We start from the raw sequence: 27,906 nt of genomic DNA, 5'->3' as shown, positions 1-27,906 counted from the left end.
GGTTTGAAATACTGTGGTATATTCTTTTTGTTCAACATCATTTTGCAATAAAATGTACGTAACAGATTCTTGTTACAGTAACGTAAAGAGACATTACAAAATAATATCTGAGTGTATACGTTAACAATAATACAGCATTAATTTTAATAAACTCAACTAAATTAAAGGACAAGTCCACCTTCATAATCAATATAGGGTCCTACATGTGGATTGAGTGATTACTGCAATATTAGTAGAACAAATCAGTGCAAGTTTGGAGGAAATTGGACAATCCGTTCAAAAGTTCAATCTGCGCAGTCATTGCTGGGTTGGAAGACTACTACAGTGTATTATGCCACATGCGCAGAACGATATAAGGAAAATACAGTGTATAAAGATAATTTCACAAAATTTCATTTTTTTTTTTTTTGGTGGAAAAAAGTGCACATTTCCTCGACTTTTCACTGACATAATATGTTATGGGTAATATTATTCCTCCTGCCTTCTGAAAGAGGCGAATCAAGCGGGGTTTTTTATTATCATTATTTTGCGAGAAAAGAAAAAAGTATATGTGTAGGCCCTAATGCGCATGTCAGCCATCCATCTCAAAACTGATTTTCATCATCTATTATAAACTTTAAATTCCTCTTTGAATTGTATGCTCTTCAATATCTTATAATAGGTTTCTCACTTCTCACAAAAAAATTAAAATCTGAATCCCCATCTCAGCCAAATCTATATAAGCAATTCCTTTATGGCACTCAAATTCTTCCTGCTCGCACGTAAAGATATTTATTCCAAAAGCTTTTATCTGCGAGGTACCTATAATTTGTCGAAACATATAGGGCATAGGTGCATATGCGTGTATTCTGTTACTAGATGCATGCACCATTGTTGCAATTTTGGATATTGCACGATGGCTGGGGTATCTCTAGTGTACTAACATGACTCATTCTGGATGGATGCAATCTCCGCGACACAGTTCAATCCGATTCCCTTGAATTGTATGTCCTCATGAAAGATGAACAGATGTATATAGAGAGACACTATATGGAGTGATTGATCGACTGTTTGATTTATTTGACTGATGTTGAGAGAAAGAGACACACTGACACACACACACACACACACACACACACACACACACACAGACGGACAGACACTGAGAGACTTAGAGAATATAGAGAAAGAGTGAGAGAGAGTTCGACAACCTGTGCGAGGTTCAATTTACAGTACTCCATGTGACTCTAGGTGGCATAAAGCAGGGAATCAACGCGAATGAATCGATATTCCAGGGGAATTATTTCCAGTGTAGTGATAATACCATCGACTTACGGCGACACACTGAACACTGAATATTATTGTCAAAGTAGCATTAATTAAAAACAGTTTTCATGCTACGGCGACTTTCGGGTGTAAGAACATGTAAACAAACGTATCGCACCCTCTCTGTTAGAATATATATAACTCTGCTACCGTCCACAAGAAATTAATGTTTGTATATACCTCATGAACACAACAGACAAACAATGCGTAGATATCGATATCCACAATACATTTATTCTCCAAATGATGACCCAAGTCCACAGAGTAAGGCATATAATGATAAAAAATGATATACACAATACCTTTATTTTCCAGAAGAGAAGGGTGAATTGACTTAATTGAGGCACAGGAGTTGAAGGTATTGAAATGTGGGGAAGAACTAGATCTCATTTTTGTTTCAATTATTATACGCAAGACTGCATCTGCCTCGAGTTATTTCAATATGGAAAGCTTTGAAAAACAAACAAACAACGATTGTACAGCTGGAAGACATTGCATCAAAATGATGCCGAACCCTTGCAAATCCGCACAGATAATATCTACATGGTATTGCATATTATAGTACATTCATCTTAAGTTGCACATAAGCAATCACATAACGTAAGAATTAAGAATGCGCGCAGCGGAAGACAAAAATGACGGACCAGTACAGACACTACACAAATTCAGACACGCATGCACTATTATAGACACTCACATGAGTTGGCCTACGTATACAATGAGAGCTGATAATCATGATAATAAACACCTGTACGTATTACCTGTACCCATACGCATATACACAATGCCCCATAAAATCCCACGAGTTTACTGACTGCAACCATTGTTTTGACGGCGCGTATAAATTAATCTATCGGAATTCAAAATTAAACATTCAAATAGTACACATTAACTGTATAGATAGTTGACGATACTCTTTTCCACGTAAAGGAACCATGACCTGTTAGCCTACAGGTCTTTAATGAATGAATAAAGTCATTGCAATTGCCCTGGGATCTTCTATGAAACTGCATCTTGAAATGCAAACGTACAATCTGAGTGCGTACATCACTATAAATGGTCAGTTCAGCCAGGAGGGTGCATTTGTCTTGCTCCCACATCTTAAATGGTACAACCAGGTAGGCCTACATGTATAAACCCACTTAGGTCAAACTAACAGCTCTGAATTACCCCCGACAGTGATAGATTGAAAGAGCCATGTGATGCACACACACTTCACAAATCGATGGTAAACATCAAATGCGACTTTCACTGCAATGGAGCGAAAAACAAATTCTGCCTTTCATTCTATTCACATGGAGATGCTATAAAACCTTTCGTAATTTGTCTGAAATAAAGCTTGTCTTTAGTCGGACCTTGAGGCAAGCCTTGATCTGAAAACGCCAGCCCCACGATTTACAATACACTGCAAGACACATCCAAATTGCAGCGTGTTGTTTTAGTAAATGTCGATTTTGCTTATATTGTCCACCATTGTCCACCTGAGACAACCGTCTTAAGGGTTTTTGTCGTGATAATGAAGAAGTAGAACTTCGTATATAGTATAATTATTACATTCCCTCTCAACATATCAAACATACCACAGTTTTCACATGAGATACATGGAGAATAATTTCTCACTCATGATCAAATAACATGTAAACAATTATTTACAAACACATGAACACGGAAAAAAAAAATGTCCATCATTATTTTCTCTATACCAGTGATCTGTTACTGGAAGGACAGCAAAATACAGCCAAGGTGATAGCCCAAAAACAATGCCAAGCATAGTGAAAACAAAACATTTATTTCGTCATAAATGAAATGCAGATGATAGATTAAAGAAGTGAATTGCGGTATATCTTTCCGAAAAAGACACAGAAAGCACGAATAAATGAATAAACTGGACTGACAATAAAAGAGGAGAAAGACGGCGAAAGGAAAATTTTTTGCACGAAACCATTTTAATTGCTATTTTTGGTGGGGGTAGCATCCCCTTACACACACTTTTTCCCCTTTTATCAGCAGGATTGTAGTGTAGCTCTGCAATCTTTGACAAAAACAGAATCTCAGGAGTAATATTCTTTCACAACTTACCGCAAACGCAAGAACATCGCTCTTTTTATATCGGTTTCTCAGTCTCTTTTTCACCATTAATCATTTATTGCCGACTTGTGTCGTGTGATTTGAACCACATCTGCTGTAAATGTTAGTCATATTACCAACACCTGAAGTTGAGAGTATAATAATTCACATTCACGAGCACCATGTCAGAGAGGTTGATAAGTCCACTGCTTCAGTCGATATATCAGGTCACCAAATATTGATTGCTGAATGACGGTTGCACGATATCATCTCTCCCTGATTTATGAGATGTCTAGATCGTCATCGAGTTTCAGTTCACCCAGTTTGCTTTCTCCCGCAACCTTCACTTCGTCCTCATCTTCCTCTGCCCCGTGGCAACACTTCGGATATATGCGCTGGAAGAACTCCTCGATGGCGCGGTACATGACGGACCAGATGCACCCTTCCAGGGGCATGGCGATGGCGAATATGGAGACGAGTGTGAGCACCTCGTGCAAAGCGGTCTCGTCGTTGAGGAAAAAGCGCCATGCGAGGCTAGTGGCGATCGTCCAGTTGGGAGTGCCGACGGCTAAGGATACGGCGCTGCAGGCCTCGTAGGGCAGCTGCAACACGAAGGCAAGAAAGAATCCGCAAAGGAAGCCGATGAGCGGGAGGAGGCTGCCTCCTAACCAGAGCCTCCAGTCGCCGATATAGTGGTCCGGGTGGTCAACGACGTTGAAGATGGCTACGAGAACGACGCTGATGATGAATGAACTGCTGCAGATCTTCAAAAGAAAAACGTTGACAGTATTGAAGTTTTTATTATGACATCAAGAAATATTGATCCATATGAACAATAAAAGCATTCATGAATGTTAAGGTGTTTATTTAGTTTGTTCTTGCTCTCGATTACATGGACAATAATAATGGCGATAATAAGGCCTTATTTACCCAGAGTAGCTTTTTCAGTATTGCCACTGCTCTACCAGAGGGCCCTGCCGTTATTATTACCCCCGCGTTGCCAGGTACCCATTTATACACCTAGGTCGAGAGGGGCATAGTGGGTAAAAACATCTTGTCAAAGGACGTAAGCACTGTATTGGCGGGAATCGAACTCGGTTCCTCCGCTTGGGGGTCGGGAGTCTTATCCACTATGCCACAGCGCCTCCAAGACAAGAACAGTATCGTTCATAAAACAAATCTGTCATCATTCTTTTACTAGCCTTCCACTCATTTTCTGCGTTTCATAAGCATAAAAGTAAAATTCACTGTCCCCTTCCACGCTGATGACACAATTTTCTTTCAGCAGCAACATATAGAATTGAAAGTATAAGCACAGTTATAATGAGGATACAAGTCGACGGAATGGATCAAAGTAAGCATGAGAGATGCTTTCCAATCATGAAACAACTACTCAAGACTCTATTCAACAGAGTAAAACTCATCAACATAATTATGCTTTCATCATGCGGTGTCCTCGTAATTTTGTACCTATAGGCCACAGCACATTATACGACTTTCGGTCGCACGACTAAGCGACTTGGGATCTGAAATAAACGAGCGTGTTTATTCTTAGACTATTGTGATTTATTTCGGATCCAAAGTCTGTCAGTCGTGCGACCGAAAGTCGTATACTGTAGTGTGCGGCGGCCTTGAGGCGACTCACCTTTGCCACGATCCTTCCCCTCTTCAAACCGGCGTACCGTTTGAAGAGGACCCCAAATGCAGTGGGGACGAAGATGAGCATCTCGTAGACTAAGATTTCATGGGGTGTGGCGATGATGTAGTAATCCTCCGACCACGTGCTCGAGTACAGCGAGAAGTACATGGGCATGAGCCCGATCGCAAGGGCGGTGGAGAACATGGCCAGGCAAAGTCTGCATTGCACAATGGAATCAGAAACAATTGTAATATCATGTTTGACGAACGCTTTTTTGTTTTTTATAACAAAATATGAATCATAGACTTCGTTTTGTTAGTGGACGCATGTGCTCAAATTCCCAGAGTTTAATGTGTACAAGGATTCTGCAATAACACCTGAAGACGAAATATTTTATACGGAAATTATCATTTAGGCAGAAACTGCCTACATTAACCTTTCATCGACATGTAACAAAAATTAATGAAACTGAAGGAAATACTAAAGGTTTGCAGTACTATAATGTTTGATGATATTGCTGAAAATAAGGAATTATAAAGTGACATCATAGAGAATGAATAAATCAAATTAAGTCAATTCAATTCAACATTTTCGCCTTGTGTCATTATAGATTTTGTCCTGAAATCTGTTTCGGTGTCAAACTTAAATCAATTCTTTATTTGAATTTATTTCAATGATAATATTATGGTTAATCTAAGCTTGAACCTTTTTATCTAGCCAATATTCATATACACAAGTCCTAAATATTGGAACTCTATGGATTGCGCAAAAAAAAAAAAAAAAAAAACTCGCTAGCTTACTGTATTCTTTTGAAGTGCAAGTTGAAGCTTTTTATGCCTCCGCCCGAAGGGTGCCGGAGGCATTATGATTTCGGGTTGTCCGTCCGTCCGTACGTACGTCCGTCCGCATTTGTTTACGCGATAACTTGAGTAATATTGAGTGGAATTTTACCAAACTTGGTCCAGGTATGAAGTATGATGGGGCAATTACTTCATTAGATTTAGGGTGAAGTCGGCTGAGGTCAAAGGTCAAGGTCAAATTGTGAAATTGTATCCGTTTACGCGATAACTCAAGACTGGAAGAAGCAAATTTCACCAAACTTTGTCCAAGAATGACATATTATTATGGGGCAATTACTTGCTTAGTTTTTTTAGTGAAATCGGCCTGAGGTTAAAGGTCAAAAGTGAGGGTCAAATCCTAAAATGTATCTGTTTATGCAATTATTCAAGACTGGATGAAGCAAATTTCACCAAACTTAATCAAAGGATGACATTCGAAGGGGTGATTAATTATGTAGTTTTCAAATTAAATCGGCAAGAGGTCAAGGTCAAAATGTCAAGGTCAAATGCTCAACATTTCACTTGGAGTTTTCCCCATATCTATGCAATTCCAGAAGGTATTTTCTTGAAACTTAGTGTATACATGTACTACCAGATGAAGATATTCCAGAGAGTGTCCTGTCATGAGTTCAAGGTCAAAAGGTCAAAGGTCAGGTGAAAACGTTAAAATTTCACTTTTTCTCCATATCTCGGGAATGGTTCAAAGTATCTTCATGGAACTTGGTACATATACATGTACTGATTGGCAGGGATTATCAAGGGAATATAGGGGTCATGGGTCAAAGGTCAAGGTCAACTCCTCAAAATTTCACTATTTCCCTAGGAGAACCATGCATTATGGCGGAGGCATACCAGTCGCCATAGCGACATTTCTAGTTTCTGTTTGAGTCCTGCGAAGTCAGTGTTTACTAATCCATGGCAAATTCAAATGCTACCACCCCAGATAATGAAATGCATCATACAAATGTACTTCAATCACCAGAAACGCGACTAATTCGTATAATGCTCTACTTATCCCTTCTACGAGCTAAGTGTATTAATTTTGAGGTTTCGTCTCTCGAGAAGATTAGATTTTATTATGATTTACCTCAATGAGAAGGTCGTACGGTTACACTTCATATCACAAACTTGACTCTTTCATAAAAATTGAAGGAAAATGGTGATTATTTGATGGCTTTGGTTCCTCGGTAAAGGCTAAAATAAAATTATCCATCATCGTCGTCAAAATTACGTTAGAAGTCATCGCGCAATGCGCTTGATGCGTAATTATGATTTTATAACGTATAACGGGTTTACTTTCCTCATTAAGTGTTCAGTCATAAATATACTCAATCTGGCTCATTCGGACGCTGAGTCGCTGCTGTGATTTGACCGACTTTCGGTTTATAAAGGCTTCAGTAAATTTCACCTTCACTATCTTTTCATTTATTTCTCGTCTATTGTGTCGAAGATGTTTTTCCAAAATCCATGCTATCCATGCATGAGGGAGACGAAGAAGATGAAAAACACGAAATTTGTGTTTATAGTGCATGGGAAGGACAGTCTGACAAGCTTCGCATGGTTGTCCATTCATTGATGAGCGTGTGAATCGAAGGGGATCGGGAAGGCTTTTCGTGTGAATGGGCATTGATGAATAGGTCTTTGTTAGAGCATAATATACCGATTTCTTTATACGAGCGCAATACGAAGTTTGAGTCACCGCTTTCAACGGAAGTTTGGAAAGTTGACAAAATGCAAGGGCAAATAATCCGTTATAAACGCATGAGAATTGTGAGTGAACAACAAGCCCTGCCATCCACTGCTCTCCTCCCTTGCCCTCCCCTTCGCCTTTGAAAAGTATCCCATAGTCTTCACAGCTAAAGAGAGAGCGACAGAAAAAAAGAGAAATGTACAGGTCACGGTTTTGTTGACTGCGACATAAGGCAAAAGTTAGATCTGACATTTGATTCATGCTGCTTTAATGCCGATGCAAATTTGCTGAAGAAATTGGGTAAAGATTGTGCTGCTATCCTAGGCCTGGCACATGCAGCTACAATTATTAGCGTACTATAGCGTACTATAGCGCCACCCCTCGCACACCATCCCCTAAATATACACCACCGGTCTATACATCATGCACTGTGCTCAAGCTTTAAAGAGAAAATGCGCCTCAAAAATAAATGAATTAAAAAGATAGAGAAGATATTCTCCACAGAACGATACAAAAATGACAAAAAATCGGATGAGAAAATAGGAAGATATGACATTTTGAAATTTCACATTTTATTTTTTCGGGCAACATTTCTTGACCAGTCCTTATGAATATTCAAATCAGCAAGTTGATGACGTCATGCTCTCACAATTTCTTATTTTTTCATATGCAGAAATGACAATAATCTCATATTTCAGCTATACAAAATTAAAGAATTTCTTAAAACCACCCAAAATAAAATGAACAAAATAATGTTAAGTCTGATATATCTTGGTATGAGAACATGCTTTTACTTGTATTAGCTAAAAATTATTTTTTTTTTCGAATTTGATATACATGAAAAATTGTGAGAATATGGCATCATCAACTCGCTCATTTAAATATGTATAAGGACTGGTCACGAAATGTTTTCAAAAAAAAAGTGACATTTTAAAATATCATATCTTCCTCATTTCTAATCCGATTTTTGTCATTCTTAAATCGTTCTGTATATAGGGGAAGCACTTGTAATTTTCTCTTTATTTTGAAGTTCATTTATGTTTTGGGTGAATTTCTTCTTTAATACTCACCCCACTATCACGAACCCGTCACCGTAGTAGACAAGCACGGCACAGAAGGGCGAGACAGGAGAGGTAGAAAGGATGATCATGGCCAGAGCGTCGTAGACGCTCATGCCGAGCCCGGCTGCGAGCAGGTAGCCGACCAGGGGTTGAATGACGTACTGGAGGAGGAGCCCGATCATGACACTCTGGGGAAGGTGCAACTCTTTTCGGGAGAAGTCCTTGGTGGAGATGACGCATCCCATGCCGAACATGGAGATGGCGATGGCGATGTAGTTGATGCCTGCAGAAACGAGGCGCAGTCTCGTCTCTTCACCTGGTTTTACGATGTCCTGCAAGCAAAATGATCAGAGTCTATGTATAATCATCATAGAAAACTTGTACATGATATTGTGAGATTATGATTGTGTGTATATTCCCTTTTCCAAGGGACCTTTGTGAGTAAAACAAGAAGCAAAATACAATTTTCATTCTCTAAATAAGTTTGAATACAATTCTCTAAATTCTCTAAATAAGTTTGAATGAGACATAAGCCCTTTACATCACGTCGAAAAATTTAAGTACAATAGAATATGGTTTAATTATTACTTTTCATTGATGCTACTTCACTTGCATTTTTTTTTTTGGTAAGAAGTACAATTACTGTAACCAACTTTTTGATATTTTAAAGATAAACTTAAATGAGCAAACATATCATACACATGTAATATAATGGAGGGAAAACAAATTAATGTTTGCAAACATTTCGTCATCACAAATGCTATATACTCTAATCAAGATGACACAATACACTAATGAGAATAATTAGCCATACCCTGGTTAGATTTTGGCTCAACAAGGCAGACCCATGCGAGTTAAATACGGATCTGTTAAGCATCTAAGCATCCATTAGCTCAAAATACATTCAATAATCGTTATACACCGGCCCTTATGTTGGAATTCTCTTGGATTGCGAACTGCTCGCTCACTGTATGCTTTCGAATGTTGTTGAAACCTTTTTTTCTTTTTGAGTCCTACCAAGACAATGTTTATAACTTTTCTTATTTATTTATTTCTCTTTCTGCTCTTGAGTTTGAGAGGGAGAATGCGAATCCTATAGTAAATTGATTGAATAGGATGTTCTTTGTCAGATTACCTTTTTTTTTCCCCTGTAATTGATTCACAGCATCAAGATTTATTGTTGCTTTGAGAATAGTAGGAAGAGATGAACAATGGGTAATTGAATTAATTTGAGGACACAACCCAACCCTGAAATTTGAGGCAAATTGTAGATAGGGCTTCCTCTTTATTTGTTTTTTTTCTTTTTTTCTTTTTGTTAACTTCATTTACAGCTACTGTTGACAGACCGCTGGCTAGAAACGCATGGTTGCTTCTTATGAACTGCAAACCACTACTAATCATGCTTACAGTCTAAATCTATACTACTCTTCAAAATATCAGTTTTTTATATTACAATAGGCCTAAGTCAAATGCTGTAATGCCTATGTTCTGTGATTAAAGGCAAAAGAACAGGACACAAACTATCTGACCTATCAAAAATCTCTGTTATGAGACGCGCACAAAAAATGTTAACTGTGCTGGAATCAGGAGTATACCGATGACTGACGTATAATGTTTGTTTGAATGGAAACATGTGACAGTGTGACGTCACGTATCCCATGCCTCTTCTCCTGCAGGAGTAACAATGTCAAAGAGTGAGGAATGGTCGAGGATAACCCTCGAATCTTTCAACCCACAGCGAACAAAAGATAAATAGACAAAATGAATATGATAGACATCCTTCGTTATTAGTAGAATTCGTGTTCATTACTTTTATGCACAGATTGTATATAGAATTTTAAGCGTACATCATCTCCAGGATAACAGATGCTCTTGAGTCAATGTGGGGCTCAGAGCCTGTTCCGTTTCTAATTTTCATTGGCCTTATCAGTCAGCATCAGACCATGGACCCTGTGGTAGGGTCCATGATCAGACAAAAGTTGGTGTGAGTGTGTGGCTGAAATTGAAAAAAAAAATCGATACCCTCCAACAGGTGCACTCAAATCAAAAGGAATCACTATGCTTATCAACTGGAAAAAAAAAAGGTGTGTAGATCGCACCAACCAACGTCGTTGCGACATGGAGCCCCGAGCATAGAATCTGACATGAAAATAATGGTTAGCCCATAATACCTTTATAATATACCAATGACAAGTTTCTCTATGATCTGTCAACGTCCCTGGAAGTCATCAGAGGATGAAGTTTCAAACAGCGCCGAAATTTCATTACTGAATTATACCTGAACGTACTTGATGTGCAACCATGCATGCTGCTGTACATTCTATTGATTTGATAGAGAGATAATATGATGGTCTTACACACTCATAATCTGTACTGCCTGGAGCGGAGCGTTGACTAGCAGTTAAATCAGTAAATGGAGATACATTTTATATGAGTGCCTCTACGTTGGTCTGTCACTCTTTCTACCGGGCGGTGAAAACGAGCTACGTATACCCCCTTTTTGTGCTTTGAGTACCGATTGACTAAAAAAAAAAAAGGAAAAAAAAAACTAACAAACAAGCAAACAAACAAACTCCATAGCGTTATACATACTGTTCACTATTTCTGGTACAAAAGGGTTCAAGATCAAACGTGTTTTATGTTCGCTATAGTGTTGGCAGTATTGTAATACTGGAAGAGTAGACGTGGGTATAATGTATTATATATAAATACATTTTATAGAGAGATCTGCTTTTGCCGTGAGGGCCTTCTGGTTTTCCTACCACAACCAAGCATGAAAAACAACCTCGTTAAATGGACGCTGGTACCAAGCAGGGCCCTGAGTTAGGGAGCAAGTACTTGTTCAGTTCCCAGAAAAGCAGTTTCAGGCATCTTATAATGATATTTGCCTCCGGCCTAAGTTTCTTCCATTCTATGTCTCTATGAGCCATCAAGTGATGAAGTACGACTTTCACGCACTATATATATATATATATATATATATATATATATATATATATATATATATATATAAATATATAAACAGAACGAAAGAGGCAACCGAGGGATAATACACTATTGTTCAATTAGCTCTATAGTGCGGTTAGAGTTGAGCTATGCAGAAGGACATGCATACTTGTCTTATGCGTATACTCTGGCTGCCTTTTTCTGCCAGATATTATTGTCGTCAGTACGTCAATAAAAATGTCTCCATGTACAATACGCAGACACGTTTTACAACCCTCGTCTAGTATGTCTAGCACAATTAGAACTTGTTGCTTTGCATTTTCTGCATGATAGAAGAAAATACAGTGGAGAGAGGGAGAGCGAGAGAGTAATATAAAGAGAGCTGTTTAGGTGCCACGCTCATCAAGCCATGTTTTATCATTTCACCATTCCCTTTTCATCTTTCTCTGGATGAGGATGGGGTTGACAGTGTTCTAACGTAATCATATGTTGGACTATTTTCAGCTGAACTAAATTTCTGTTGTGAGAAGTCATTCTGAAAAAAGGAGGAACAATATTTAGTTTATGTCGATGAAAACCTTTGAACGAGACACACGAAAAATGGTCCATTCACAGCGTACCGGCAGCTGCACCGTGGAGCCCCTTAGTCCATGACAATGTCATCTTGTGCGTTTCCATTGCGGAAATGCTCTTCTGAAACCATGACACCCCCCCCCCCCCCCCCCACACACACACACAGAGTAATACAAAGAACTAAGCCAAATATTCACGTGGCATCACAGTCACATAATCAAGATAATATGTTTATTGGTAGAAGTCCGACGAACATCAGTTCATATAATTAACTAATCTGTTGCTTTACGAGTCGTTGGAACGATATCATTTACGTATCATTCTTACAAAACTGTGGCTTCGAATCGATCTGTTTCACATCATGCATGCATGCGTCCCCGGGGAACATACACCGTCACGTTTCCCTGTGTAACTACAATTTTTATTTGGTTACATTTTTTTTTGTACCTTATATTGATAATGGTTTTGAGGGGAATGCATATTACAAGCTCTGTTTTTTTTTTTTTAGCTTCCCCTCCATTTTTAACGTTTCCAACATTTAATCTTATAGTATACATAGCATAGATCCACACCCTTCTCAATTTATTGTGTTTCATTCCGATGTATGTAAAATGTGCATATTACTTTTCTTTATGCTATGTTCTGCATTATGCTGATATTCTTTGTTGAAAATAAGAATAAAATGAATGAATCAATCAGTCATTCAATCAATAATGGAGATGCGCAGCCAACTGCTGCATGTGTTTTGCTGTTTAACTGTACTGAAACGAAGGGAATAAAGCAAAAAAAAAAAGGTATTAACAAGATGCCCTTGACGATGCAGTTCACTATACATCTCATGACATCGATATAATCTGGATTTTACTTTCTCTATCCTTCCCTCTCTCTCTCTCTCTCTCTCTCTCTCTCTCTATATATATATATATATATATATATATGTATATATATATATATATATATATATATATATATATATCTGTGTGTGTTTCTCTCTCTCTTCTTTTTCTGAGGGGTGTATACTAGCACAAGTGTAATGGTTAAAACATTATCTAACGCTTTAAGCGGCGAATTTATTCGTGTATTTTTTTTTTCCTTGGAACCTTTCTGGCGCGATGGTCAGAGGTGAAATTGCTTAAAGTGAAGAGAGAGAGAGAGAGGAAGGGAGAGGAAATAACGTCGATATCTATAATACAGGGGGAAAAAAAAGGAAATGAAAATGAAGCGATCTCACAAAGTAATTGGATTTCTTCATACACTGTTTATACACACCACAATAACATGTGAATCGCAGAATCAACACAGAGTAAAACCAACAACTATGCCGTATAGAGAACTATAGTCATGGTTGTAACTTCAGTGTTGGGCAGATGAGGTGCGAATATTACATCCTCTCACTGTATTGTGTAAGATTCCGCTCATGATTTTGACTAGTATACATTATCATGTTTTTGGAAATGGCTTACCTCATATTGGTCAAGACCATCCGACTCTTGAATAGGTTGAGGTGTTAGTAAGGTTGCCATGGTGATATTCTGGATGACATCCATTGCCGATGACGAACACTCCTCCAAACAGTGGTGATGACTCCGTTAGTCTCTGCTAATTCTGGAAAAGGAAAAGAAAAAGATATCAAGGGTATTTTTCTTACTCTTCTTCTTCTTCTTCTTTTTCTTTGTAAGCTGGCATGCACAGAAACAGATTAAGATAGCATCAGAAATTATAACTTGAAGTTAGTATAATAACAGACGACGGTTTTATTTCGGTGGACACGTAATGATTACGAATTACGAATACGGATATCATCGTTGTAGAAAATGCTCGAAAGACGTGCACAATCGTTGCTTTTGCTATATTGGGAGACAGGAGAGTTGCCGAGAAGGAGAAAGAAAAGACAGAAAAGTACCAGGACCTTATTGTAGTCGGAGCACTTAGAACCACACCGACGCAGCTACGACGTTAAATACTTGAACGATCTGGGTGTGCCCGACCGAGTGCAACACTTCAAAAAGCGGCATTGCTCGGGACGACGAGAGTCCTCAGGAAAGTACTACCTAAAGTCTTGGGTTCCAGGATGGAACTTCACGTGATATTGATCTCCAAAAAACATCTTGTGATGATAGAGACGATAGTATAGTAGTAATAATGATAATACAATCATTATTACTATCATTATTTTATCATCATTCTTACTGCTACTATTGTTTGAAGGATGTAGGTTGTAGGACTGGATGAGGCCTGTCGTATCATTTTAACGAACGTGAATATTCCTGATTAGTATGAAGTCTTACGGCGGATTCGTTATAGTACGATCTGGTTTGTAGAGACCCCAAAGTTGTACATGTGATTAAAAAAAACACCAAACAAAGCGAAGTAAAACTTGGTATGTCGCTATGGCGACGGGTATGCCTCCGCCCTCTCGAATAATTCGCCCTTAGGTCCATATCTTGAGCATGTGAGACGACCGTTTCACATGACATTGTGATTTAGCAAGAAATTGAAATGACATGTCTGAACGTTTGGTGGCACCTTTCGAAATGTGTTGAGTGGTTATACATTCCTTGAACCAAATAAAGTCATTTGGATGACAAATATTATTGTTTCAAAGAGCAATTAAGTACTGTATTTGGGGATTTTAGCACTTTCACTCGACCTTTGACCCTTGGCCCTTGACATGATCCTCAACTTTCTTCCACTAACCACCAACTGGTAATATCTACATTAACCGATGTTCACAGTAATGATTTGAGCTATTTTGAAAACATGTGAAAAATAGTGAAATGTCAACATTTTCACTTGACCTTTGGCCCCAATTGCCCAAATCTTTCCCCACAGAATCATTGTGAGGTAATGCATTTATATTCCACTTTAATTAATCGTATATGCATAGAGTCACTTCCAAGGTATGGAGAAAGTACATGGAGCGTAATTCCAGTATTGAAGAGTGTAATTTCAGCATTTTAACCTGACCTTTGATCCTTGACTTTTGACACCCATGACCCAAATCTTCCAAAGAGAATCATTGTCTGGCAGTATAACATGCAGTACAATGTACATGATAGGACCTATTAAGTTTTATAAAGATACCTTGAGTAATTTAAAAGATATGGAGGGGAAAATGAAGTTTAAGCATTTTCACTTGACCTTTGACTCCATGGGTCACAACTTTTCCTAGAGAATTTTACCTAGTAATACATTCATGCACTATGAAAGTTTCATGAAAATACATTCAGACATTGCAGAGATACAGGAGAAATAGTGACATTTTAAGAATTTGACATTGGCCTTTGACCTTTGATGTTGAGCACATGCGCCCACTGGTTGATTTAGGCACATCCTTCAGCCACTCATACAAACATGATTGTGTCAAGTTGCATTTGGACACCTAAAACGGTGATTAAGTTACGATGACCACAACATCGATTACAGACGGACGGACGGATGGACGCACGGACGCACGGAAGGACGGACGGACAGCACCGAAAACGAAATATCTCCGGTGACACTTCGTGGCGGAGGCCGTGAAAACAACAGGAAAAGATAAAGAAGATGATTGTGGATTGGAGAGTCGCTGTAGGAAAGTCGCTGGGCAACAACACAGGGAATCACAGATCGTATACAAAGCGTGCATTGAAGCATACATAAACCAGTCTTTCTCCGAAGGAGATACTCATTGGTTTTGCCTTACTAAGGCTGCACGCCTCTCGCGCACTTATTTCTTCGGCATAACATAAGGTGATCGTCGGTAAAGCTGCTTGCCCACAAAGAGTCACGATCTGTGGAGACTGTCACGCAAGGATAGGTCCTCAATAGGTCTGCACACAACTTTATTTTGCAATATCCAATGCCCTTTGATACCTAAGGACGGTAGTTCGAACTGTTGTTACTGTACAAAGTAATAAAACTGCATAACTTTGGCACATACACACACACACACACACACACACACACACACACACACTCATCCCGCGAATGTCCTCGACTGAAAAAAAAAACTAAAAAAAAAAAAGAACCAACAACATCAACGCCAAAGCACTCTAATAAAACATATTATCGTCTTGGCTAACCACAAAGTTCATATTTCATCTGTTTCTCGTCAAGGCATTTACTGCATTCTCTAACTTTTGTTCGGGCGTAACAGAATGAATATACTCGCCACCGCACCTTTTCATTCTATGAGCGACATGAGCGCAGTGGGATCCGCATAAAATTTGTATGGGAATGATGCCATTATATAGGACTAAAAGCATCTATTGACATCAACTTGGTTTGTCAAAACAAAATAAACAAAATGTAGGCCTACAAGTGTCAACTGAACTATGATTTTGGGCACGAATGTTTTGTATCAGCGTAAACGTTTTAGAGATAAATTTAAGTGTGAACACTTTGACGATTACAATCAATCAATCACTACATCTTAACGGAGGGGACGTTTATATAAACAGATTGAATCTACATAACAATCAATAATTACCATTTTGAAGTAGATTGTACCAGCTGTCAAGATAAGCACACATAGCAAAGCAAAGGTAACTTCCCAGAGAGATTAATTCGATAGAAATCAGACAATAATACACTGTATCATAAACTTGTCATCATAGTGATTGCCGGTGTAAGCTATCCAAATGTTACAGGAAAAATCTACCCCATAGCATGCAAAAGTGACTTTTATTGTACGCCTTTTTTATCCACAATATAGGCTACTTGGTGATGAAATGGGAGCGGGACCAGAATTATTTGCATTTTACAGTGTTTTATCGACGCTGCTTTTATTCGTATGATATCTGCATTGAGACCAGCTTGAGAGTTTGTAAACATCACAAATCCACGAAATAATACGTATTATTTCAAAGGTTCCGTCAAATTGTAACCTTTTTACAGCATGCATCATCAAAGGGGCGTGTGTAGTTGCCATGACGATTATCCATCTTTTCCGTGGAAGAAAGAAAGAAAAGAGCGCGCATTATTTCAAGAGTTTGTGAATGCAACTTTTATGGAATTGCATGCATGCATTACTCCTATACCAATAATATTGGGGTGAATTTAAGAGATATCGGTAATTATCAAAATAAGATTCAAGGGATACTTATATGATTTACATTTAAAAAAAAAAGAAGGAAAAGAGACTATTTCACCTGAATCGTATACTATGAGAAAGCCACTAAGTTTGAAAGTATCCTATATACAACATGTGTAATTTCATATAGGCCTATATTCCGTAAACGATATCTACCATATCTATTGGTTTTTCTCTTCACATAAATCGTATAGCCATGGGTTATTGCTGTGGAAAAGTGCTTTAAAAGCAAGAACATTTTTTGTAACTTGAAGTACCGCAAAGGGTGACGTCAGGAAAATGTACCCAAGTACGCTTTTCAGATCAAATACTCTCGTTTTCCTATTAATTTTGGCTATCTTAACACTCTCACCAAATTTCGCTCAAGGAGCTTCCGATCTGGAGTGTTGTTTTTTCCTAGTTCCGAGTACACACACACACACACACACACACACACACATACACACACATACACACACACACACACACATATAATATATATATATACATATACATATATATACATATATATATATATACATATATATATATAATATATATGCATTATTTCGTATCCCAGCCATGTTTGATGAGCTTAAGCTCCCTGTTGACATTATTCTTATGAGTTGTTATAATATCTTATAATTTCCTTCCGTCCCTGGCCTCTCTTATCATCGAGTTTTCTTAGACGTGCATCTTCTGCAACGAGCAGTCATTGCGGATCTCTGAGCTTCTAGGTATAGCCCACGCAGGGATGAGTAAATACTCCCTCCGTTTTATCTTTAAACTCCACATTAACCGATTGAACCTTAATCTCTCCAACTCTGCTCCATTGATATATCAATTTTTAGGAAGGTGTCCAATCCTGATTGAAGACCTGTCTGCGACCCACGCTCGTCAGTCTCCGACATAAACGGAGGGAGGAAAAGAAGAAGAAGAAGAAGACGACTGCATTTAACGAACTGCGTCTCTCATCGGACCACCCGATGCAGCTGACCTATCTGTGTGGCGCCATGACGGTAAAATGTAGAACAAGTTACTTAGTTTGGCGGCAGCAGCATTGACAACTATTTAGCTGTCGAGAAAAACAAGAAAGAAAGACTCACACCGTTAACCTTAGGCGAAACAACCCTCTTAGTTGTCACTATCACCAAGTCCTGTGCGACCTGTCACAAACAGAAAATGGCGTAAAGTCTGCCTGTTGATTCTACGAGACTGGAAGATGGTCGACCAAACGTACAAACGCCGCGTCCACAAATTAATTTCCCTACCAGCTTAACATACCCGTTTTGCTCTCTTTTGGCGTTCATCACTCGTCAGCCGACATTCGATACAGAAGAGCACTTTAAAATGGGAACTATACATGCTGGTACTCTCTTCTGCCGTAAGTAGGATGAACATTAAGTCACTGGATATTATACAAGCTTTCACCACTGCATGCATCCGACTTTTACAACTTCCTGGAGTCTTTACAAGACGTCGTATACCGTGGGAGGGTCTTAGATTTGACGTTCAGGCAGAAGGGAACACGCGCTATTAATGTGAGGTGTATACAAAATCAGTGCTTCACGCTACACTGGCTCTTGTTAAAGGGTCAGTAGCAACGTGCTTTTATATTTTTGAACGGCGGGATGCCCGGAGTTTGCCCGTCTCACCTAACTAGTCCCCCACAGAGAAGCTATACATAGTCGTTGTAATGCATGAGCACACGCATAATGCGCTTTGATGAACGTATTTTGGTTAAATAAAACCCTCGACTATATACACACATACAAACACACCTACGCTCAAACACTATTAGACATACACGTATGCAAGGGTTATGATGATGAAATAAATTAAGAAGGATTACAGAATTATTTAATCAGGTACTAATCTTCTTGTCTATCCATTCGTTGCCATCACCCCTCCCCCAGTCACACATCGAATGGTGCATGCATGGTTAACGTTACAAGTGCATGGTACAACATTGCAATACAAGCAAGAAAGGATAGACACGACGAATACCAACATACAGGTCAGTAAAAACTTCGTGAAATCGCTCGGTTTGTTATCAAAAATTAATCAAGACAGCTATGAATGGCATAGTATTCCATTCAGCATTATGGCGTCTTATTGATGTCGGGAAGCTAGTCGTCAACTTCTCATGACTGTCCAGTTCTCGCATGGAAATATTTCTCAATGGTAGCGGGACTTAACAATCTCCCCAACCCCCCCCCCCCCCCAAAAAAAAAAAAAAAAAATGAACGAGAAGCACATGATACGACGGAAAAACTCCCAAGTATACAAAATAAATATGTTATTCAGCAATTTAATATCTATGTAAAATGAGTCTTTCTTAGATCTAAAATCCTATGTTATTAAAGGGGCATTCCGGACGATTTTCATAATTTCACATCATGCAGTACATAAATCGACAGCTCCATGCATAGATTCGTGGAATTTATTGTGGTCCTTGAGCAGAGAAACCAATGAATTTGAAATCTTAAACGTAAAACACTGAACAGTGTTGATGACATCAGAGCCTCATATATTTCAGAAATGTAGCAGTGTTATTCCATTACAATACCACTTGCTCAACAGGTTCACTGTGAAAAATCTATGCATGCCTTCTTCTTTTGTTCTGCTTCCTTGAGCCCCAACTCATACATTCTTATGGTGAGGCTGCCATGTCATCATCCTTGTTCATTGCAATTTGCTGTAAATTTTGATTCTCAACCCTCATCCCAATCTCTATAAATTCTGAAACTCTGCACTCAGTTTAACTAATTTATAGTTGTTCAAATGTAAAAGTCTGAAAATCATCCGGAGGTCCCCTTTAAGCGATTTGATATCACTGTAAACACAAGTTTTTTCTTAGGTCTATACAATCTTTTTTGTTTTTCAGCAATTTATATCTGTGCATAAACGAGTCTTTCTTAGGTCTAGAATTCATGTATGTTATTCAGCGATTTAATATCTATGTAAAAACGAGTCTTTCTAAGGTGTATATAATCCTATCCCTATTCCTCCTTGTCATGACATTGTGATTTATGAAAGATCTCAATCATTTCTTGGTTTTGTCCGAAGCAATTTATTAAGCGATATTGCGTAATCAACATTCTTTGTATATAGGCGCATCAATCAGAAACTGTCATCGACTGTATCGTCATTCAACGAAAAACCTGAAAAAAAAAACCAAACACTACACATAATATTATAAGTATTTATATTATATACATACATATTATATATGAATATATATATATATATATACACTAATGCACATAATTATCATGATATTACAAACATATATTTATATGATATTCATTTTCATACTACATAAATTATCATTATTATTTTGTTGGTGATTTCCAGATTATGAAAATGTTTCTTATACAGGACTTCGCATTCTACTGACAACTTTACGTCTCAGCTATTATACGTCCTATCTGACGTACATTCGTTACTATTATTGTGATTGACATTTGACAGCTGGATCAATTTGAGTCAGAGAATGTTTGAAAATACAAAAGTCCATGCAGATCGACATGTTCAAACTTGATTTTAAAAAATCTTTGACAAGTAAGAACCAATTCAGAGTAAATTTCGCCAACATAACCAAAAGATAAAAGTGAACGGACGCACAGATCCAAATCCCATTGAAATCAGATTACGGCAGCAGTGACCGAAAACTTTTAAAGACGCAGAATCTTTGTTAGTAGCAACCGTTTGTCGGGTTTCAATGAAGTCAATAATACAAGGCATACAATCTAACATTGCTGTTGCGTGAGGCTTCCATTGCATTCTAAAATCCCCCGCCATTTTTTTTTAAGCTCCTTAGACACAAATACTTGGGGCAGGGTTTATTCTAAGTGGCGGCTTATGTTATTGTGTCTTGTCGAGTATTTGCTTGCTCGGTTTATCGGTTGGCGGACGCAAAGCAGGGCGTTTGTCATGACAAATCATGACTGTGTATGCCTGCACATGCAGGCCAATCTATTCAAGAGAGGCAGAGATACTCCCGAGACGGATAGAGGGATAGAGAAAGAAAGGGAAGGAGGAGTACAAACTTATTTGTCTTCTTTTTTGCTGGAGCTCCTTGCTTGCAGCTAGCAACAAAAAGACCAGACAGATGAGATGTCTAGAGCAAAAACTATAGAGCAGAACATGCAACTTCGATCATGTCGTGTGGAATTACAGTCCAGTTATAAGTTAGTCTGATAAGAAATTACAAATTCTTGCAAGTACAACAGTGAAAATTTGATCAAAAACAGATCAGGAAAGGTGTGAAATTGTGAAGTTTCGCTAATGTCTGTGGGACAGTTCTCGTACAGTTGATGTGAATGCAAATAAGTGAGCTAAACTTATATGTCATCACCTCACAATTTTCCAAAAACTGTTATTGAAGTGTGAAATGATGATATTCCTATACTTCAGAATATCAGTCAGACATGATAACAGGACTTGAGACTGAGGTGTAATTGTGTTTAAATGAAAAACTGGAAATGTCAAACTTGTATGTACAAAGTATAAGTAGAAGTTGTGAGGGAATGACATCATCTCTTCGCTATTTGCAAATTTGAATTCAAGGATTGTTTCCTTCAAAATGTCATAACTTACTTATGTTTCATCCGATTTTGATCAAATTTTTCAGTGTTGTGCTGAGAAAATTTGACTCCTTTTTTCAGACTAACTATCAGCTGCAATGAACTTCCCCTTTGATGCGCTTGAAGGCGATATTATAGTGATTGACAGGGAATCACATCAAACAAGGCAAAAAATGTAGGAGGGGCCGAGTGCCGTACGAGAGTCGCAAGAATCGACGCGGAAAAGGTGAGGACATTGTATGGTCCGTCAGCATCTGCGCAGAACTCCTTCCACGCAGGAGAATGGCAACGACCGAGAAGGAAAGGCAAGTGGTTGGAATATTATGCACCTGTTGAAAAGGATTTTTTTTTTTTAAAGTGGGAGGGGGCAGTCCCAGCCATCACTTTGTCTTGTCAAAAATACTATAAGCATGGGTGTATGCAAGAGGGGGGGGGGGGGGGGGAGAGTCGGGAGGGTCGTACGACCCCCCCCCCCCCCCCCCCAATTTTCAAAAGGTCCACGCACTTTTTGTAAAAGACACGTTTGTTTTTCGAGGGCTTTTTACCCTACATATAACAGGAAAATAAGTCACTTTTGTATGCGCCAAATGGCCCCATTTTAAGATATAAAATTCAAAAACTCTCTACCGTGGGAGGGGGGACACCCCCCTCCCACACCCTTCCCCCGCTCGGTCGCTCCGCTCCCTCGCAAAGGTAAAGGTCAAAAAATTGTGATTACGACCCCCCAGAAAAAATCCTGGATACACCCCTGATAAGATAAATGTGGAAATATATATATAAAAGAATAGATGTGGCTGATGATCGAGGGTGGGTGCCTTTACAAAATACTTCTCATTTGGAGTCTAGACACGCTTTTTCTTCTATCACACCCATTTTTGTCGGCCAATGGATTCAGAAAGCAGGTTAAAGACAAAAAGTAGTGTTGAGTGAAGTTACTAGAGCTGAAAACTCCCCCTGTTCGATTTTCAGGACTGGGGTGAAACAAGTTGGTTTACTAAGATTATAAAGACAGTGATTTTTTTTTTCTCGTATATCTTATACAATATCAACATCATTCTTCCTTCAACACTGTAGCCTCAAAAACAAGGAGAACTATTTAAAAGCTGAGAGACTTTGATAGCAAAGCATCCTCATTTGGCTTTTATGGGGATGTGTAGGACTTAAAGGGACATTCCGGACGATTTTCATAATCTCACATCATGTAGTACATAAATCAACAGCTCCATGTACAGATTCTTGGAATTTGTTGTGGTCCTTGAGCAGAGAAACCAATAAATTGAAAATCTCAAACAAATTACACTGAACAGTGTTGATGACATCAGAGCCTCATATATTTCAGAAATGTTTGCAGTGCAATTCCATTGCAATACCACTTGCTCAACAAGTTCACCTGTGAAGAATCTTTGCATGCCTTTTTCTTTAGTTCTGCTTCCGTGAGCCCCAACTCATGCATTCTTATGGTGAGGCTGCCATGTCATCATCCTTGCTCATTGCAATTTGTTATAAATTTTGAAAACATTCTCATTCCTCATCCCAATCACTATAAATTCTGAAACTCTGTACTCAGTTTAGCTGATTTATAGTTGTTCAGATGTAAAAGTCTGAAAATCATCTGGAGGTCCCCTTTAAGCTGCATGTGAGGGAAACCATCGGTATAGTGAGGACACGTGGTATTCAATGTGTGTTTGTTTCGTCAGTACCAACCTGCACGAACTTTTCGATCCTCAACTTCTGGTCTCACGTTATACATAAAGATTATTCCGCTCTCTAGGAAATCTTGGGGAGAACGAGCTTTCGCTCACGCTGGACCCACACTTTGGAATTAACTTCCACGTGAGGTGAAAGATTCAAGTTTCATAATGTCTTTTAGGAGTACCCTAAAATCATTTTGTTTGACAGTGCGTTTTGAAGACAGACTTTCATGTCTTCTTTTACATCTTCTTTTTCTTTTATGGTATATGTATTTTTTGGTCTTTTTGCTTTGGTGTAAAAGCGCCTTGAGCATTAATTAATCATGAGAATGGAAAATGCCGCTGTGGAAATTGTATGAATGTATGTATGTATGTATTATTATCCACCCCGAGGCTGTCTATAGAATCCCCTTTCCCGTGGAATCCACGCCATTGATATGAACATTGTACCTCAGTTTGTTTTTCATTACATTGTTGTATCATCATTTATGCATGCAAATGTTATAATTTCAATTGTTGGAAATGAAATTACAGAAATGAAATAAAACGAAACAATAATAAAGCTAGAGACAAACGTTTAGAATGATATTATGTCAGGAGCCGTGCAGGTGAAACGCGGATAATACTGAAGGTGTGAACCTTGTGTACTTAGAAATAAAAGACGTTCCATTCATGTATGAATACCTTGCATACCAAGTAAAGGGAGTGTACGAGACTTTTTTTCCCCCAGCTGAACCTTTGCCATACAGTGAGAGTACCGTAAGGGAACCCTATAGCGGACAAGGATGTGGTCTTTAAAACTGAAAATCTCGAGTTCGAATCCTTCCCGGTGCATTTTATGGTCCTAAATCCCCGGAGAAAAATGCCCCGTGATGTCGCGGGTGTATTACTAATCCTGGTAACGATGTTGCGATAAAAAGGTTGTCTGGTTTATAGAGCAGTGCTAGTATAACAACGGAGAGACTGCATATGCGGTATACCCTCGATAAAAATAAGGCCATTTTTCAGTATCATAAGCATTGTTTACCATGGAATCTAGCGCAAATACATTCGGAGGAATTTTGTCGGGACATGCTATGGTGTACGGTTGCCTTCATATTCTTCACTGGTGTGTACATTGTGAGCCAGATACACTCATCATGAAAGACTCATGCTCGAGCAATCATAGACAGAACCTTGAAAACTCTATACAGCAATGGAGATTACTAATATATCGAGTTGACTCGACTCTATTTTCTAAATTAAACCATAACACTCGTAATCTAGAGATATAGGGTGAAAATTACAAGGATATGCTCTTGAAAAAAAGAGTGTCTACTCCTCAATATTTCAAGCTTTTTTTTCTTTCTTTCTTTGAAGGAGTCCATAAGATCGGCAGCCGGGAAAACCCTTGTTCCTTCTACACAATCTGTGCGAGGAACGCCATTCTTCTAGCACGCGACGTTCTGTAGCAGCTTTCATGGTATCAATACCATCATATACCGTGATAAATGTATAAAAATGTATATATATATATATATATATATATATATATATATATGATATGATATATATATATATGATATAAATATATATATATATATATATGATATATATGCCTGTATGGGTGCAAAAACGAAACCGTTCCTCATCAGCGCAATGAAAGAAAGCAGACATCCAAGATCATTAATATGCTTGTAATCAACAAGTCATAAGTGCAGTAACAGTGTATATCCCACATGGATATACAACTTTGTATATTACTATGTCAATATGACAGCATGAATAGAGTCCTGATGATGCTTGAATGTGAATTACAAGTCTATAGAAAGCAATTTTGTTCCACTTATGGACCAATTCACCCATTTCTTTCAACAGTACTATAGCTTCAATGCTCGTGCTAGCGACGCCTCCCCCCGCATTTGAACAACACTTTGCACCTGCATTACTGTTCAAGAACAAAGAAGGAATACTATAAGGGCGTGGCTACTGCAGTATAATCATTATACCTATCGTCTTTGCGCTATTCGTGCGTCCTTGCATGAAGATGGAAATGGCAACTTTTTCTTTTTTTCCCAATATCACAACTCTTGGTTGTGAACTTTACAGTTTTTACATCGCATCAAAGGGTTCGAGTGTAAGATCGCGCGTATAACGGATGGTATTATAGTGTCTTATAACTGTATAAAATTCATCATCTTACCAGAACGGGTATATATTATTAAAATATGTTTGTCTTTTTTTTTTCGGCTATAAAGTAAAGTTCAAGGTTAGCCATTTTTATTGAGTGGGTGGGTGTTTGTTTTTTCGTGCACCGTCTGTCTTATATCTCGTGTGGCGGCAGTCAACATAACACAGACACAATCACCGGTCATCATGGTCATGAATGTGCAAACTGAAGCATGACTTTAAAGTGTTTTTACTCTACATGTTCATAACGTGAAATGTGCTTTTCTATGAATCTCTGTACACTTACAGCCTCCTCAATATCTCCAAAATATGGGCATACTATCTGGTAAACCTATATATGTTCACAATGAAAACCTGGTGCTATATAGAAAGGAAAGTGCTGTATTACAGCGCAGGATTAACCGCTATATAAAGGTAGTAACGTGTAATACCTTTCCCCCAGTCTGACGATTATGTGCTCAATCAATTGTATTCTTCGAAGAATCAACGATACGAAAATGAAAGAAAAAAATGAAATGAAAGCAAATCATGTTGACGACCCATCAAACATAATGATCCCCTGCATAAAAGAATATAAAATCAGGTTGATTATTTTCTTCTCTCTGTTACACGGCTGTCACTTCAATTAAGATCATATAAATTCTTTGCGTTTATCAAACTTCGGAAGTTATATCGTGCCTATGTTTCTTACAGAATCATAATATACCAAAATACCTTCCATTCGTGCAGTGTCATTGCTATCTCACAGCAGAGAGAGGTGTCTCTCCGTCACACCTTCCTGCTCACAGTATACGCATGCAGCCCAGCTACGCCAAGACTTTTGGTCGAAGGCAGGGATTTGTCAACATTTTGAATAATCTTACCGCTTTACAGGACCTACCAGATGAATGAGACGGCAGAATGATTTATGAGTCTATCTACAGTATTTAACCATCTTGGCTTTGTGTATTCATTCCCTACAGACTTTGTCCCGCAAGCGAAGTAGCAAATATGCTTCCGCGTCGTGTGAATGTCAACGCATTGGGGAAAAAAAAAAATTGATCACGCATAACGTAATATTGAATGTCCAAAGTAAAACAAAAAACAAACAAACACAAAAACATACACAAAACACACACACACACACACACAAACTACGTACTCTCTAAAAAAAATCGAGTGAAAATATTCACTCTTGAAGGAGTGAATACAAAAAAGAGTGAATTTAGAGTGAAATTGGATTGAATTTTGAGTGAAAATGTTCATTTTCACTCGTTTTACAGTGACCTCAGGGATCACTCCAAAATCTTCGAGTGATCCCTGAGGTCACTCCAAAATGAGTGAAAATGAACATATTCACTCAAAATTCAATCCATTATCACTCTAAATTCACTCTTTTTTGTATTCACTCCTTCAAGAGTAAATATTTTCACTCGATTTTTTTTTTAGAGAGTACTTTAGTCCAGTGGCACGAAACTTTATAGGCTCCACTATTCCTTGAAAAGTCCCTTATCAAGGCAATTGGCAAGGCTAGAAGAACTTACCTTACAGATGAAAATGATCTTGCAAAACTTCCACGAACATAATATAAGACTGAAATTGTATTATGGTAGCCCCTTACACAGCCAGTGCTTTCGAGAGAGGCAGAATGGCGGAGAATGAGATGGACCGTGGCAGCGAGCTATAGCGCAGGATTGGCGCTCCTGCCTGAAGACCGTGAAAGCAACTGTAATGAGACGTGATGGTCAAATTCTTTGCTCAAGAAACGTATTAAAGACAGTAGCTCAACGCTTATAACAACCGAGATGACACCATACCATGGATCACGTGTCAATGTTTTCCTGCTTTCTTAGATGGCTTCCTGATAGTACGTAGGGCCTTCGTAGGTCCGATCGAGCATAATTATATCCTTGCTCTTGACTGAGTGTCTCAGTTCTCGAGGCTTGTATAGCTACGTTTTTGGCAGGCTGGATTGTTTCGAGGCTGCGCGTTTCACATCAGTCTCTTCCAACGACCGCCTCTCTCGTGACAGAGACACGCGGGTCACAAGCCTGGCCAGTGAGTGCTTCATTTAGCCGGTATACCAGCATAAAGTATCAGGAAGAGGGAGAATAAAAGGTTTACAACAGCACTGCCGTCACTACATGCTTGCTAAAATACTGGTTAAAAAGCTATACCACAGACGATTATATAATACAATTGTCATCTCCGAGAAAATTGGAAAATCTTCGTAATCAGTCGGTGTGACATGATGTGTACGCCATAGTATACTTAGATGTCACAAAACAAAGATGGCTATTGCACA

The 27,906-nt window shown here is 38.5% G+C and overlaps 1 protein-coding gene across 1 annotated transcript; it reads right to left on the bottom strand.

Moving 5' to 3' along the window:
- Positions 1-3,422: 3,422 nt before the first annotated feature.
- LOC139740650 (ileal sodium/bile acid cotransporter-like) lies at positions 3,423-27,527 on the bottom strand. Its single transcript, XM_071651227.1, has 5 exons — positions 27,146-27,527; positions 13,584-13,725; positions 8,611-8,933; positions 5,018-5,228; positions 3,423-4,136 (listed from the first exon to the last, which is right to left on the bottom strand). Exons 2-5 carry the CDS (start codon positions 13,665-13,667, stop codon positions 3,654-3,656), a joined length of 1,101 nt encoding a protein of 366 aa, XP_071507328.1. The 5' UTR covers positions 13,668-13,725; positions 27,146-27,527; the 3' UTR covers positions 3,423-3,653.
- Positions 27,528-27,906: the final 379 nt, after the last annotated feature.

This window comes from Diadema antillarum, unplaced genomic scaffold (assembly GCF_040938485.1).
Source record: "Diadema antillarum isolate AM-2024a unplaced genomic scaffold, OU_Dant_1.0 seq00000871_RagTag, whole genome shotgun sequence".
NCBI classification, from domain to species: Eukaryota; Metazoa; Echinodermata; class Echinoidea; order Diadematoida; family Diadematidae; genus Diadema; species Diadema antillarum.
The sequence above is the reverse complement of the archived record's forward strand: the minus strand, read 5'-3'. Positions and strand labels throughout refer to the sequence as shown.